This window comes from Cololabis saira, chromosome 11, assembly GCF_033807715.1.
Source record: "Cololabis saira isolate AMF1-May2022 chromosome 11, fColSai1.1, whole genome shotgun sequence".
NCBI lineage: Eukaryota > Metazoa > Chordata > Actinopteri > Beloniformes > Belonidae > Cololabis > Cololabis saira.
In genome coordinates, this window is record NC_084597.1 from 32,608,760 (window position 1) to 32,626,384 (window position 17,625).

The following is a 17,625-nucleotide window of genomic DNA, read 5'->3' on the forward strand; positions in this document are numbered from 1 at the left end:
AACAAATATTGTTCAAAATTGTTATTATTGTTTAAATTATTCAAAGGTTTGTGTAAAGAAGACAAGAGATGTTTATTGTTATATTTTTGTTCAGCTGTTGCAAAGTTAAAGTAATAAGTGCAATACATTTTATATTGAAAAAAAATCGTGAGAGAATCGTGATCTCAATTCTAAGCAAAAAAATCGTGATTCTCATTTTGTCCAGAATCGTGCAGCCCTAGCTAAGGGTGACTGAAAATGCATGTGGAGATACTGTTTTATGCCAGATGTGAACTGACATACTTGGAGCTGTCCAGCAAGACCCGAGTTTGGTTGATGTCATAATATGTCACCCCAGCTAGATTTGTTTTGTAAAAAAATTCTGTCTTTTAGCAAAACCATTTAACATTTGCTCCAATTTGAAAACACCATCGATAAGAGTTTTGAGTTAGTTCATGTACCGTATTTTCGCGACCATAAGGCGCACATTTTTTTTTTTTTTTTTTTTTTTAATGTGCCGGGCGCCTTAAGAAACGGTGCGCCGTGTCTATTACCTGAATTACGGTAATGTGAGGCCGGCCACCATGAGAACGGTAAAGGGAGAAGGGGGCGGGTGAAGCCCCCGTGAGTTGCGACGTGAATGAGACTCCACTGAGCTGTTTAATGCGAAACAGATGATGAAAACTTTTAAGGATTTGCTTGATGTGTAAAGTGAAATAAAATACAATCAAACTAAGTTTTGCTCCGCTCTATTTAAATAAGCACACGTTAAAGATTAAAGCCTCGTGATGCGCGCTGCTGCAGCCGACTTCCTGGTTCCCAAAGCGGTCCGATCGACCTGGTTCCCGGCAGCTTTGCGAGCAGAGATTTCTGGGGTCTGTCTTAGGTCAGATCAGCTTCACACTCCGAGATTTGCAGCCAAATCTGTCGGTTACAAACCCGGTACCGGATCCCGACATGCGCGGGTGTGTATTCGCGGCGCGACACACACAGATTCTCATGTATGTGGTGCTGGACTGGCGCAGCTGATGGACAGAAACCTATGGGGATTTTTAAAAGAAAAACTTTGCATAAGACGTTTCCAGCCGGAGTCATTATAAGGACGAATGAAAAGGGGGGGCTGGATGAAGGGATGATGATCAAGAAGCTGATTCCAGGTCTGGAAATTCGGACTGGCGCAGCTGAATCAGCGGAGCTCGTGTCGGATACAAACCCCGGTACCGGCTCCCCGACAGCGCGTGTGTGAGCGGGTCCAGCGCGGCGGAGCGGAGGAGGACCAGCGCGGCGGTCCCGGGACGCGGGACCCGGGACCGCCGCGGGACCAGCGCGGGGTGGGGGGGGCGGACCGGGACCGGGACCCGGTCCAGCGCGAGGGAGCAGACGGGGAGCGGACCCGGTCCAGCGCGGGGGCGGAGCGGAGCGGAGCGGAGCGGGACCGGGGACCGCCGCGGTCGGGATCCGCAGCACAACGGGGTATGAAAAGTTTATTTAGTCTTGTGCTTGGCTGCCACGCTGATGGACAGAAACTGCCGGCTATGGTGATATGGTGCCAGAGTGAAATGAAAAGGGCTGGATGGATGAGGAGATGATCGGGTGGCTGAGACAGGTTTATGTGCAGCGCCCCGATGGTTTTTTTTAATTCTTTAATGCAGAAACAGAATAAGAACCTTTTGAAGGGTTTGATTGATGTGAAAAGTGAAATAAAATATCAAACTAAGTTTTGCTTCCGCTCTGTTTTTAGCGCGTGTGTGTTCTGCAGCGGGCGTGTGTGCAGCTCCGTCTACAGAGACGGCGCCTTTTGGGTCGGTGCGCCATATGTGTGTTTTAAAACCAAAAATTACACACAAAACTGAGGGTGCGCCTTTCCACACAGTGCGCCATATGGTCGCGAAAATACGGTACATGAGGAAAGGTCACATCAAGGCACATCAACGGCATACCTGCAATGAAAAGGTGTGAAAAATTCATTTTTTCACGCCAGACGTCTGAGTCCCATCTCTGTCTTGTGATTGGTCATTGTGACAAGCAATTCACATGCAGTCACTCATTATAATCAGTAAGAACAACTGAGCTGGAAACCAGGGGATGTTCGCGAGATATATTACTGGGTTCAATATTTCATAGCCAACTCCTGCTGTCTCCACGAGGAGAAAAAGTTATCACAGTTGAGTGGCAGAGTGGAAGAGATACTGATGGATCCTGACAAGGCCTGTGGGCCGCTACTGTGAGTTTGCCTTTAGGGGACAATCTTATCACCTTTCACTGACTGTAATTAACTGGCTTAAAGAACTGCAATACAATTGGTTGTGATTTTTTTTAGACTTTTTATTTAAAACGGCAATGTCCTGAGGCAGCAGAAAAAGAGAGTCTAATTGATCAAAGCTGTGAGGTAATTCTGGCGAGTAGGAAATTAATATTTGTGGTGCAATTAACTCACACATTGACTGTGGTCCTCTTTTTTTTCTTTTTCTCTTTATCTGAATCGTCTGTCATGGTGCCCTCAGTAAAACCATCAGGCTCAGTCAAACTGTTACATTTCCACTTTTTATTAACCTACTCCATCAGTGACACTGCCCTTGAACTTGCATGTAAGAAAAGCTTAGATTGCGTAGTTTTAAAATATAGGGTTGGATCGTTGTGTTGGTATTGAATGACAGAATAGATTAAAATAAAAACCTGTTCAAATTTAAATCTTTATGTTTTTATTGTTTGTTAGTAGCCCGATTTGATCCCTGCTCAGATAAAGTACTATTGTTTCGGAGTTATGTAAATGTTCATGGCTTTTGCACTTTTATTGCAAATATTCAATTTAAAATAAAACAAAAAAACAACCCAGCTTTGATATCGGTATCACCCATTAGAAAATATATATCTTAAGAAAAGTGGATCAGCGCATCTCTACTTAGCACTTGTTCGTAGCACATTACAGATATTGATGAATTTTCACTTGTATCACTGACTCATTGATCATTAGTCTGTGACAGGCAAGAATACATGCCATTCCTAATGTTTAACTTAACTGCAGCTTTGTCATAGTTGTCCAATTGTAAGGCATTGGGTACCATTAAATGTTTGCAAGGTTGACATTTTGAAAGGACACTTTCTAAACAAAGACAGGATCTTCGGGTTTGTGTCAAACTCTGATAATATAGTTATTGCCGAGACAGAAACATTTTATTAGCAATGCAAACTAAAGGATACACTTAGAGCTTTTAAAGGATATTAACAAAGTTAATAGTTTAAAAATTAAAAGTCAAAAGTTTTTTTGTATTGCAAAGTAATGCTATTTAGTCCACATCTTCCCTCTTTCTACATCACCGTGTCCTCGGCTATCTCCTGCCATGTTTGTGACATGGGTCCATCAGTCCTGCAGTGCACTGCATTTTGAGGTGGGCAGTTTTTTCTTTGGCTATTATTCATGTGCATGAAGTATCGTCAGTGTTTTCCAAAGTTTTGCGTGGTACTATTTGTTTTTTTTTTTGGTCTATTTGTAAACCCTATTTCAAGCTCACCTCTTTCTGTGGACGGGTGCTCTTTGACCAGCGTGTCCCACACATAGACTCTACTAGGGTAATTTACTCAGGTACATCACTACAGCTGAGGACAGGTGAATTTTTTTTTTTCCTGACTGGACCACTTTATGCCTCTTGTTGCTCATATTTCTTTTGAAGTGTACTTCAAAAAATGTATAAGTATGCTTTCTTGTTTTAGTTTTCTGGGGCTACCAGTGTATATAGGTTTAACCTGCTGAGTGACCTGGACTTCTGTTTTAAAGTACTTTTGTGTCCCTTAAAATTATGCTGTGCTACAACACAAAGTGGAGAATATTCAGTGAGAAACTAAAACTCAAATCAAAATCGCCACAGACATTGAGAATGATCACAGCATGCAGCGTTAAGTGTTTCCATTTGACGTATATATAATCAGTTTTACCCATCAAATGTGGTTAGTATGTTAATGTCTGTTTATTTCCTGGTTTATAAGATTTTTGCTGGCATGCACAATGTTTTGGGTAGGTGCCTGCAGTTTCCAAGCAATGTGGAATGTGGAAAGCTCAGTTCAACCTCAGCTGACAGCTTTCCACTGAGCCCAAATGTCTTTGAACAGCAGAGAGAGTTTCTTTCAGCTCTGTAACGACACTGAGTTAAAGTGCAATTATCATGTTATCCAGTGACTTTAACTGTAGAAATATGTAGTGATAACACGGTATTAAAGTATCACCCCACTCGCCTATGTTAAAGAACGAGGTCCTTGAAATTTAAAAAAATGATGGATCATATCATCTGTGCACCCAATGACCAGTTCACTTGTAACTGTAGCACATGGTTCACGATCCATGTTAAACATTATGGAGCTTAGGACCATGTAATTAAATATCTTATCAGAGTGAAGGGGTCTTTTAAATAGTCTGTTAAGATAATGTTGTTTCTTTAGGTGACATCATATAAACCTCAATTTACCACTCTATGAACTGCATGGAGTATCAGGTCCATATTTTGCATAAGAGAAATTGTTCAATGTTGACTAGTTTAGTATAAGGATGCACTTATTCATATATTAATCTAATAATTGTTGAACACTTAAAGGAGCTTGAGGCAGGATTGAGGCAGGATTTATGAAAAGAATTCGTATACGTTTTAAAGGGGACCTATTATGAAAAACACGTTTTTCTTGTTTTAACATATATAAAGTGGTCTCCCCTCACCCTGCCAGCACAGGGGAGACAAAATACCATGAATTTCTGCAAGCTCTCTGACCCCCGCCGGACAGAGTCCCCCAGTGTCACGTGGTTTTTTTTGAGCCGATTAGAATCTGCTCCTGTCGTTACGTAACGACAGGAGCAGATTTCCATAGGTTCAGCCTCCGCTGCTGAAACCACGGCCACAACCAGCTCTCTCCCCGGGTGGAGCGGCGCTTCCTTCAGCCAGTCGGACGCGGCGCCGCGGCGGAGCGGATCCGGGTTGAATCATCCAGGTTCCCGGGTGGTTTGGGAGCTGGGTCCTTGGGGATCTGTCCCAGGCTGGACCAGCTTCACCCTCCGAGATATTCAGGCAAATCTGTCGGTTTGATCCCCGGTAACGGGCGATGCGCCGCGGATGCGCTCCGGAGCCGATCTGTGCGTCCGCCGTGCGGTTGCAGCGCCCGTCGCGCAGAACCCGCTGGGCAGATCCGGCTGAAATTCCGCTGGTCAGTCCCCGGGAGTCCCTGCTACCAGCGGCGCTTCCTTCAGCCAGTCGGACGCGGCGCCGCGGCGGAGCGGATCCGGGTTGAATCATCCAGGTTCCCGGGTGGTTTGGGAGCTGGGTCCTTGGGGATCTGTCCCAGGCTGGACCAGCTTCACCCTCCGAGATATTCAGGCAAATCTGTCGGTTTGATCCCCGGTAACGGGCGATGCGCCGCGGATGCGCTCCGGAGCCGATCTGTGCGTCCGCCGTGCGGTTGCAGCGCCCGTCGCGCAGAACCCGCTGGGCAGATCCGGCTGAAATTCCGCTGGTCAGTCCCCGGGAGTCCCTGCTACCAGCGGCGCTTCCTTCAGCCAGTCGGACGCGGCGCCGCGGCGGAGCGGATCCGGGTTGAATCATCCAGGTTCCCGGGTGGTTTGGGAGCTGGGTCCTTGGGGATCTGTCCCAGGCTGGACCAGCTTCACCCTCCGAGATATTCAGGCAAATCTGTCGGTTTGATCCCCGGTAACGGGCGATGCGCCGCGGATGCGCTCCGGAGCCGATCTGTGCGTCCGCCGTGCGGTTGCAGCGCCCGTCGCGCAGAACCCGCTGGGCAGATCCGGCTGAAATTCCGCTGGTCGGTCCCCGGGAGTCCCTGCTACCAGTCCAGGCCGGTTCCTGCGGTCCCGGCCGGTCGGAACCGGTCAGATTCCCCCGTTAAAGCCGCAGTGATGCGCGCTGCTCCAGCAGCGCTGCTCCCGGGCGCCCGGCGTGGCTCCGGGGCCAGCGTTCAGCATCCGCCGGGTAGATCCGGCTTAAATAGTGCATAAATGTTATTTATATACAACTCATATTTTATTTTTTTAACAATAAAGTTTCCATTTGTGAAAATTCAGTGTTGTGATAATTTACAGGCTCAGGCTGCTCTGGCGGAGCAGGTTTATCCTCCTCCCCTGCTACACGTCATTCAGGGAGCCAATCAGCGCAGAGCCTCATTATCATACCCCCCCCTTCCCTAAAAATGAGGCGCAGAAAAAGAGGTTAGAAGCGGTAAAACTAATGACAGGGCCCACAGGCTGGATTTATGATTTATGTAGAAAAAACAAGCTTTAGATTGTTTTTAAGACATTCAAGGCCTGTTTAAAATATACATTAAATGCCATAATAGGTCACCTTTAAGTTTTCTAGTAATAATGTCAGATGAAGCGTTCCAAACCCAAAAGAATGAGCCCTCTAGTGTATCTCTCCTTCGCCTTGAACAGGCTGTGTGCTGCAAAATGTGCTGCAATTCGGGTCCCGAATTTCCCGCGCTGTCCTGCGGATGTGACGTCACATGACACTGCATGTGCGTTCTCCCTGTTCTCCTGTGCCGGCATCGCTGTTGGCTGCAGTACCCCCAACGGCCGTCGTGGTGCTAGAGAGTCTCATTTCTTTAAAGGAGCCTCATGCTCCTTTAAACAAATATGATGTTTAATGTTTAAAAGTGCTTTTGTATTAATTTTAAATCTATATGTTCCAATTAAGATAAATAAGTTGCTAACAGTTGTTCCTGTTACTGACTACCAAGTTTTATTTAAAAGGAACCCTCGTTATTAAGACTTGTAGTCCCTAATTAGCCACAATTGTTCTCTTATACTAAAATATGTTGTTAGAAACACATAAAATAATCTAATTGCTTTAAAAATCTACAATGTTTATCACATATTTTGACCTGCGGGAGGCGCCATGTTCTACCTGCGCAATGCATTCTGGGGGCGATGACGTAGAGCGGTGGCTCTGGGAAGATAAGCCCCGTTAGTTTAACTGGGACAGGTATCTAAAACATAGATGAGCAGCACTCTCCCGGCCGTGGAGGCTGACAAGGGAGCCCATAAGACGTCTCGGTTCAGGCAAACTGGATCAAAGTTCTCGTGTGCTGTGATGCACGGGAGATCTGCAAAAATGATCAAAGTCGTGCGCATCTTACCAGTGGATTAGGCTACGGCGTAGGCTACGGCGTAGCCGTGGCTCTAGAGCCTGCAGCGCACCGCCATCCATTCTCTGCTCTCGCCGGGATGGAGACGCCGGTGGGCAGGACGCACGTTTGAAACCGTAAAACCCTAAACCCTTTTTGACCCTAAAACCGGCCTCGGTGCAGGGTCCACCGTTTGATGACAGACCAGACGCTGAGGGGACTGGCCCGGGACTTTGACGAAACGGGAGGCGCAGACTTCGCGTCAAATAGACAAGAACATCTTTATTTAATTTAATGACGCCAGATCTGGCTGGGGTTTTTATTGTAGCATCGGCTATCTGCTAGTAGTTGAAACGTGTGGTCGGTTAGTCTATCTGAGTTTTATGGTGTTTTTATAGCTCATGCTTTATGGTGCTGTACTTTTTTTTTTTTTTTTTTACTTTTTTGTAGGTGCGCCGTCACCTTAATGTTTTTAGCTGCATTTTCATCTGTGTTTCTGGTGCGCCGTCACCTGTTTAGCTGTGTTTTCATCTGTTTCTGGGTGTCAAAACAGTGTACGGGGGCTAGCAGGTGCCACCGTCTGACGTCACTACCCAGAATGCATTGCGGTGTAAACAACAATGGCGACCTACGAGTTAAATTATATTTTCAAATTTTATAAAAACGAAGACATCAAAAAGGTTTTTTATATCACATTGTTATAATTGATACCAACATTTATCTTTTAAGACCTACATGTACAATAGCCAGGGTTCCCTTTAAAGCAAACTTGAACTCCTGACAAAGCTTTATGTAACGGCCGTGGTGGATGACTGTGATAAGTAATGATTCTGTACAGATATTTGAGTAAAATTTTTTTGCTGCAGAAATCTTTGCTTGATGTTCAGGAAATCCTCTTATTTTTGGGCCTTAAATTTACCAGACAAAAGCAGGAAAAAAAAGGTCTTCAGTATTTGTTTTCACAAAGCAGTGGATCTGCAACAACAATGACACACACATAGGTTTGTAGAGGGGAGGGGTTTAAATGGCTATCCTCTGAGTAGCTTACCAGCTTTAAACAGTAACGTTTTACTAGGGTTCTGGAGCATGATATTGGACAGGAAATGGGACACGCTACTACTACTACTACTACTACTACTACTACTACTACTACTACTACTACTACTACTACTACTATTGCTACTACTGTCATTTATCAGACGCTTTTATCCAAAGCGACTTACATCTGAGAGAACAACATAAGCAAGAAATCACATAGGAAGGTCCAGCATGGATACATACGTGCTGGTCAGACTGCTGAGAGTCCAGTTGGACACAGGTGCTGCCATGCTAGTGCTAGATTATTTTGTTTTTTGTTTTCTGATTAGGTTGAGTGTGCATCACTAGGTCAATGGCGATGCGCAAAAATGTTACCAGTGGTTTTTTAAAAAAAAGAAGCAGGTTTGAACCCAGATGATGTGAAGTGACCAAACAACTCTTTCTTTTCATGCAAAATTGGACAACGTTGTTGTTGACACAATTTCCTTAATGATACATGCTTTGATTAAAATACAGCAGAGATGCAGTACAAAATATCATTTTTTTATCATGTTTGTACACCTGTGTTCATGGATACTGATATTAGAGGGTGGGGTCAAAGACTAACTCCACCCCATCCTCCAACATGATGTAAAGATGAGTGAAAATAAAGGTGGAAAGGCTTGATGAAGCTACTCTAATCTGGGTCTGTGATGTCACAATTATATGCAAATCGGATCTGCTCAGTGAATGAACACTAAACCACCCCAAAGAAAAGGGGCAAGGTTGTGTGTTTTTCCAGCTGGCAGTGACTTTAGGAAAGCAAATAAATGCAATCATTTATTCATTAATATCTATAATGAATTAGTCTAATTAATCGCTTTTTTAATCACACCTAAAAATTGCTGGGAAAAGCCCTCAATTTGAGGTGTTTTCCTTTGAATTCATTACATTATTGTGGCAGATGAAAACATTGATATATAACAACAAAAAAAGTGGCTTTATAAAGTTGTTTTTTAATTTTTTTAACAGACTTGAACAGATGCAGTCCTAGCTATTTATATCCACTTGACAAGAACATTGGCCAGCCTCTCAGTTGGAGACGTGTGCATGCGCAGGGTGCTCTCCTCCAGTCTAGTTTGGCGAAGAGCCTTGCTGGGGCTCGATAAATAGATAACATCGTTGCTGCTAACGTTAGCTGTGGCTGCACTCGCGACTGGATGCTTTGCGTTTATGTGGCTAAACTTCAGCTGTTTCTGTGGTAAGCAAAGTTCTTTCCACAAAGAAAAGATATCACTCTCCCTTTATCAAAGGTGCCGTCGGGGCGTTTTAAGAACGTAAATTCCCTATTCACTGGACTGACTACTTTCACATGGTCCTCCATGTTCACTTCTCTTCTCCGCTACTCACCGCCCCCCCATACCTGTCCAGCTACAATGGGAGTCTACCAGCATTTGCTAAACAAGCCCAAACAGAGTGACAGCCGATCAATGTCCACTTCAAGGTGTGACTGATCATTGTTTTCCACCCCTATTTCATAATAAAGGCAACTGGCAAACAGCAAACAGAAAAATTTAAGTTAGAGATTAAAAGATAGATTAAACGATTAAAAAAAATAACGGGCTAAATATGCCTGTAATTAATGAATCACAAATAATGCGCTAATTTGACACCCCTAGGCTGTTTTTCTAAAATCACTAACAGCTCACATCATGAACAAACCTCCAACAAACCTCCCTACACTCCTTCATGCTCATTGCCTTCATTATTCAGGACTGCTCAGTAAGCAGAAGAAGTTCAAATTAGGAATTGTATTCTCTAATGGGGAATTAAGGGCTATTACAGCCCCATAACAAATTTATTACAGTTGAATATTGGCAGATGGTCAGCGCTTTGATTAATGCCAATAAGCTTAAAGTTTCTACCGCAGGTGCTGATATTTAGGTTTGTCCTCAAACATATTTTAAACCTTCCTACTCCAATCTCCGGCCAGTGAAACTGAGACACATCTTGATTGTATAGTCAGATATTTAACAGTGTTAAAAGTAAGTGATTTACAATCTCACTTTTTTTAAATCAGAAAATGAAATAACATTTTTTTTTCTAGTATTTTATGCTGGTCATCTTATTCATTAACAAGTTAGCTGCTCTCAGAGGGGAGTTGTTCTTCATCCTGCTCCCGCTGAATTTCTGACCATTACCTCCCGCACCCGCAATGTGTGTGTTTCACTCCCGCCCGCATCTGAAAAACTCTGAGAATTTATGCCCGCACAATAATAGAGATGCATTGATTTTGTGTCTTCTCCTGTCCCGCGAAAGAAATGTTGTCCTAGACAGATCTCTCTGATTTAATGTTAACATGATAATTGTGGAGATTGATGGATAATTGACAGTTCATAGGCACCTAACCGAAAGTTAGATGCAAATCCATCATTGTCATCATCGCACAAGATATTTTGCCTTTCGCGCACGCATCAATTATGTAATTGAGGTTACGGTGTCTTTTCTAAGAGAGACCTGAATAAGAAACACGATAGTGATAACACAGACAAACAACACAACACAATACATTTAAATATGACTTAGTTTTATCAAAAACTTTGCAAATTGAACATACAAATATACTGCTTTGCAAAATATCCAATATAATAAACAGCATGAAAAACAGCTGTTTTAAAAGTATTAGCCAGATGTTGCAGGTATTCTGTTTGAAAAAAATAAAATAAATAAACTGCAAACAGTGATGAACGGGCCTTCGCACCCTTGTGCACGTTCAGGCGTGCTGCAGTGGAAGCGCTTGTATGACTTGCATGTAGATTCTTCAGGCCTGGACATTTAGCGGATGACACCAGCCACGACTCTTTATATCAAACCATTCAAAAGTTATGGCAGAAAGTAGGAGCTATCATATATTGACCAATCAGATGAAGGGGTGGGGCTAGTTTGCACCAATTAAGGTGAAGGAGTCAAAACTGGGTCCGATGACGCCACCCCCGAGTCTTTATGTCAAACCATTCAAAAGTTATTGCAGAAAATCGGAACAAAAGTAATGCGCGTCGTCGCAGGATGGAGACGCACATTTTGATGTATAACACACCTGGGTGCACGTTACGGTTCGGGCCGCATTAACTGCCGAAGGAATGGCATAAATTGCGCCAAAATTACACGATTAATTCAAAATGGCCGACTTCCTGTTCGGTTTCGGCCATGGCGCCAAGAGACTTTTCTTTAAGTTGCGACATGATACAGGTGTTTACCGATTTTCGTGCATGTACGTCAAACCGTATTGTGGGGCTTGAGGCAAGTTTTCTAGGGGGCGCTGTTAAGCCATTTTGCCACGCCCATGAATGCAAACCATTAAATATCAAATTTTTCGCCAGGCCTGGCTTACGTGCAAAATTTGGTGACTTTTGGGGCACGTTTAGGGGGGCAAAAAGGCCCTTCTTTTGTCGGAAAAATAAAAAAGAAAGAAAAATTCCTACAGATACAATAGGGCCTTCGCACTTTAAGTGCTCGGGCCCTAATAAGAATGAGAACATTCAATAACACTCGCAAGGCATCATCACTGCTCTCTAGGACCTAGCCTAATTAACAAATAGCAACAACAGGCTGTGAGTGGTTCAAATAACACTAATACATAACATAAAATAAACAAAGTTATGAATTATATAAAAAAAAGAATCACTTGGCCATTACATTTCTGTGTAGGAGGAGAATGTTGCTGTCTGACTGCGGTCCCAATCCAATGCGTCTCTCTTCCAACATGCGACCACAGACACTAAACGCAGTTTCTCCAAATATCTGACTTGCCTTGCTTTGTCTTTGTTTTATAAAGACCTTGTTTGAGGTTATTTTCCACCACATTGATTTCCATCTTGTTGCTAGACTACATCCCAATCCCGCAGTGTTTTTTTTAGCCGCCCATTCCCGCCCGCAGCAAAGTTCAAAGATTTGCGTTGGGTCCTGCAGGACCCAATCCCAATGCAGCCCTCTAGTTTCTACTACTACTACTACTACGACTACTATTGTCATTTAGCAGACGCTTTTTTCCAAATCGACTTACATACGGGAGAACAAACACACCATTTCACCCGGGGAGCAATTATGGTTAAGGCCTTGCTCAGGGGCCAAAGGTGGTTCATCTTGGTTGCCATTTCGGGGCTTGAACCTCCAGACCCAAGTCCACCTCTGTAGCCACTAGACTACTGCTCCTCTCTCTAATACATAGATGAGACACAAATGCATATCCGTGGGGATCAGGTACTAAAATTTTACAATATTTCTGTATCTTTGCAGAGTGAGCTGCTGTGAACCGTGAGAGCACAAGTCTCCAGACAGGAGACAAGATGGCGTCCAACAACACCCTCCGCAGCTACTCCATCATCCCGTGCTTTATTTTTGTGGAGGTGAGAGACTGTGTGATTGTATTTTATATGCAATGTAACGTCCGTGCATATGTGAATGGTCTGTGGAGTGTACTTGAGGAGTTTGCATGCTCATTACTAGTCAAAATGATCTCCTGTCTCCATCCGGGAGAGTTCTCCCACACTTTTAAGTTTTGGGGTGGCGTCCCTTTGGAAGGATTAAGTAAGAAGCCAGAGAATGCTTTGTTTCAGTGAAGTATCCACATAAGATTAGAGAAAGAGACGTCTGTGTGTGAGATGTAATTTAACCATCAGCAAATTACCTCTCCTGGTAAATTATACACAGCCAACCAGAGCATCAAGTGTTGGAGTGAGTGAAGATCAGAGTGTCTAAAAGCTCTGCAGCGTCTCCATATTTAATTACAATGGCAGCTGAAAGTCCTTAATCAAAAAGATGTCTCAGGACACTTAGTATTCTTCTCCTCTATCACTATTGGTGTTTAAAGGCTGTGTGGTTTCATCACCGTCTTATTAGACAGCTACAAGCTGCTCTGTGCATTACACACAATGTCATAACCACCTTGTACACGTGCCTGGGACGGACTTAATAATAAAGATACTTGTTGAATTGTAGCATGCGGGTCAAACAAGCGCGTCATACTCATAAAGTAGCTTTATTAGCTAACGGACTGAAAAATGACTGGGCTGTTTGCTACTTTGTGTTGATATCAGTGGCGTAGGGATAGTCAGTGCAGCACGTGCAACCGCACTGGGGCCCGTGCTGAGGTTGCTACGCTGCTGGTTGATATGTTAGTTTATAGGGACTTGAGTTCCACTGTTGTTCTTTTTCATGTTGTGTCCTTCTGTTGTGTCCTTCTCAGGTTGCTGGTGGTGTGTATAAGGAGGTTTCTGTGTATTCAGAACAACTGAACTTGAAATTATTTCTTTGTTCATTTATTGAAGTTTGCCTTTTCCATCTTCAGTTTTTCTTTCTGATCCACCAAGTCAGTCTTCTCCTTCTCACTTTCTCGTTTGACTTCTTCAATCTCTCTTGTCGTCTCTTCCAGGATCTTATCCAACTGATCTGCTAGGTGTTCCTTCTCTTTCTGGAGCTCTCTGTTCTTGTCTTCAACTTTTCTTTGCTCATCTTTCAACTCTCTCTCTTTCTGCTCCAACATTTCCTTCTGGTTGTGCAGCTTGGTCACCTCCTGCAGCGATCGCCACGTCAGCCCCCGTGGCGGTTTCTTCTCCAACGTCCCCCTCTCCAGGTCCATCTCTCCCTGGATGGCTTCTTGTCCTTTTCCGTACTTCAGCAGCATGAGTTCGTCCCACAGTTTGTTCAGTTTGGGTATATCTGGTCTCTCTGAGGCCGTGCGTTGGTCGGCCAACTGGAGCCTCCGAACTTCCTCCTGGAGCTCTGAAACTCGACTTCTCAGACTGCCGTTGTGTTGGTTCAGTAAAGCGTTCTGTCTTTTGCAGTTGTCCAGATCTTTTTTGAGTTGCTTGAAATCATCCAGGATGTCCGGTTGATCGAAAGACTGAGTTATCATAAGTGCCGGTCTCTGTATTAGATTTCTGGACGTCATTGTACCGATAAACGTCGTACTGTTAGATTAGACTTCTGATTTGACTGAATTAGGCTTCTGAATCGCAGTTCGTAGCTTTCACCTGAGTTACTTGCATGAATGACAATGACTCGTCGACTATTGAAACGATTAGTCGACTAACCGGATTATAAATCTCCTAATTATTAAATGGCTCTTATTTGGTTCTCAACTTTTACATTTTGCATGAGGTTGTGCTAATTAAAAATTAAAGGTGGACTCGTCATTTAAAAATACATCTTTTAATGAACATTGCTGCCGGTTGCCGCATCGGCCGCCGCCATATTGTTTACCTGTTGCTGTACTCTATTGCACATGTGCAACTCAACAGAGATGGGAAGGTAGAATATGACGCACTCCGTTGGTTTTTAAAAAATTGTTTTGTCGTCAACAGTCGATAATTTAATTGATCTATTTTTATTATCGATTTTTGTCAGCAACGTTGACTAATCATTGCTGTCCTAGCTAAAATATTTGTAGTATGTACTCCTCGTGCTTGCATGGGTTCCCCCCGGGTGCTCTGGCTTCCTCCCATCGTCCAAAAACATGCATACTCTGTTAATTGATGTTTCAAAATTGCCATTAGGTGTGAGTGTCTTGTCATTGTTGTCTGTCTGTATATGTGGCCTTGCGATAGATTGGTGACTTGTCCAGGGTGTAACCTTGGCCTCTCGCCTGTAATGAGCTGGGATAGACTCCAGCAGACCCCCGTGAGCCTGCAAAGGATAAAGGGGGTATAGAAAACGGATGGAAGGTAAAATCAAATGGACCTTTTTTTAAGCTTCGTTAGGGCTGTGATTATAGATTAAACCACCAGGAGATGGTTTTGGAAATTCTCCAGGGTTTATATATCTGATGTTACAGTCGAAAGAAAAATAATAATAATAATAATAATACATTTTATTTATATAGCGCTTTTCAGGGCACTCAAAGACGCTTTACATTAAAACAAAACACATAATACAAATTACAATTACACAGGACAGTACATAAGGACACAACATGAGACAGGACATTAATCACACATTAAAAGCAGTTCTGTAAAGGTGAGTTTTGAGATGGGATTTGAAAACTGGGAGGTCTGTACAGTCACGGATGTTTTTGGGGAGGGAGTTCCAGAGGGTGGGAGCAGCGATGGAGAAGGCCCTGTCGCCCCAGGTCCGGTGCTTGGTTCTGACAGGAAGGGACAGGAGGTTGGCGTCAGAGGAGCGGAGGCTGCGGGAGGGAGTGTAGCGGTGGAGCAGGTCGGTGAGGTAGCAGGGGGCCTGGTTGTGGAGAGCAAAAAATGTCCAGCCTAGTGAAGAGAAAGTAAAGTGAAGAGCAATTGCAGTCGAATGGTTCAAACCATATAGTCGGGACATGCTCTGTTATTTTAGGGTTAATTAATGTGCTTGAGAATGTGGTCTAGAATGGCAACATCCTTGGCTGCCTTTTAGTTCCTTTAGTACCTCATGGTCATGTTGTGTTTTTCTTGCACATCAAAAAATATACATGGAATTCTTTCATTCTTTACAAACTTAATTTGCTAAGATGCTGATATCCCTGAAATTATTAGGAATTTTTTATGAGGACGCAGAAAGGAAATGGGCAAAATGAGTACAGAAGTAAACGGGGGCAAACAGCAAGGTAGATATTTGACTCATAAGAAAGCTTTTCTGTAAATCTGGACTAAATAAAATATATTTTTGTTCAGAGCAAAGGCATATTTCTCAGTGTACAGATCTTTTCAATAGAAGACCATCTTACACTGGTGTTAAGTCATGCACTACCATTTTTTCGAGTTTGATAAACCGTTGGCGCATCATGCTTTAATTTTTAGTCACTGCACATTTTTCAAGAAGTTAAGGTTGAAATCTGGAATCTTCAACTTACTCGCAACTCAATCCACCCTGACCACCTGTCTTATTGGAATAAAATCATGGATGCATTCAAACTTCCTGAAACTCAACTGTGACAAATCAGACATAATCATCATCGGCCCCAAATCCCTCAACAACACCTCCCACACCTTCAGTCTCACCGTTGACAACTCCACTCTGTCTCCCTCCAGTCACATCCGCAACCTTGGATGTTTGACAACAACCTCTCCTTCGAACATCACGTCAACCACATCAGGAAAACTGCCTTCCACCACCTGAAAAAACATTGCACGCCTCCGCCCATCACTCTCCTTCCCCGCCGCTGAAACTCTCATCCATGCCTTCATCACATCCAGACTCAACTACTGCAACAGCATTATCTACGGCTCATCCTCCAAGGTCCAACATATACAAAACTCTGCCGCTCGCCTGCTCACTCACACCCGCTCCTGTGACCACATAACCCCAGTCCTCCAGAGACTCCCCTGTCCCTCAACGCATCCATTTCAAAGTCCTCCTCCTCACCCACAAAGCCTTCTACAACCAGGCCCCCTGCTACCTTACCACTGCCACACTCCCTCCCGCAGTCTCCAATCCACCGATGCCAACCTCCTGTCTCCACCACTCAGAACCAGGCATTGGACCTGGGGCGACAGAGCCTTCTCCATAGCTGCCCCCCCAACGCGCAATTGGCGCAATTTATGCCATTCCTTCGGCAGTTAATACGGCCCAAACCGTAATGTGCACCCAGGTGTGTTATACATCAAAATGTGCGTCTCCATCCTGCGCCGATGGGCATTACTTTTCTCAGTCAAAAGCGGTACCGTGGCGACGATAGATGACAAAAAGCGCACCCCCCCTTCATCTGATTGGTCCAAATTTGATAGTTCCTACTTTCTGCCATAACTTTTGAATGGTTTGATATAAAGAGTCATGGGTGGTGTCATCGGACTTGGTTTTGAGTCCTTGAACATAATTGGCATGAATTAGCCCCGACCCTTCTTCTGATTGGTCGATATGTGATTGTTCCTATTTTCTGCCATAACTTTTGAATGGTTTGACATAAAGAGTCGTGGGTGGTGTCATCTGACTCGGTTTTGAGTTTTATTATTATTATTAATATAATATATCATATATAAATGAAGTCACACTGCACAACAGCCATTGTACATTTGCAATAATTTTGTAGGGTGGCCTTTTCATTTTGGACAGTTTTTAAAACAAAATATTTACTTCTATAAAATCATGTTTTGGGCTCTATTTTATGTTGTGGCCCAATGAGATGTCCACAGTTGAGTTCAGATCATGGTTATAATGGTCAGTGTTTGGTTTGCGTTGGTCTCCTTTTTTCTCTTTTCTTTGAAACTCCAAAAATACAGTCTAACCCTAGTATACGGTCTAATAGCATATGTTTATGGTCTTGAAAAATTTACTCTCAAATATACATTGTGTATTTGCTGTCCAAAGGTCTTAGTGAACCTCTAGTTTAGTTGTTGTTGCAGCCATTATATATGTTTGATCATTAATAGTTTGTTGTTTATTTCGTTGTTGTCACATATTGAACGCTAGGTGGTGTATGGGTGCAAGAGGTGATTTAGGTGCGCTCACGGGTGCAGGTGTAATTGATTGCAGGTGATTGAGACTGGGATGAGCACACAGTTTGTGACCGTGTAGCCATGCACAATT

The 17,625-nt window shown here is 43.6% G+C and overlaps 1 protein-coding gene across 2 annotated transcripts in view; it reads left to right on the plus strand.

The window, feature by feature from the left end:
* plppr1 (phospholipid phosphatase related 1) overlaps positions 1-17,625 on the plus strand; it is a 69,460-nt gene that overhangs the window by 16,811 nt on the left and 35,024 nt on the right. Inside the window, exon 2 of one of the 2 annotated variants that reach the window (XM_061733449.1) lies at positions 12,409-12,518. The exons of the other annotated variant lie outside the window; for it this stretch is intronic. Coding sequence (XP_061589433.1) covers positions 12,459-12,518 — 60 coding nt within the window. The 5' untranslated portion in view covers positions 12,409-12,458. The remainder of the gene's footprint in view (positions 1-12,408; positions 12,519-17,625) is intronic. 2 annotated transcript variants of the gene reach the window in all.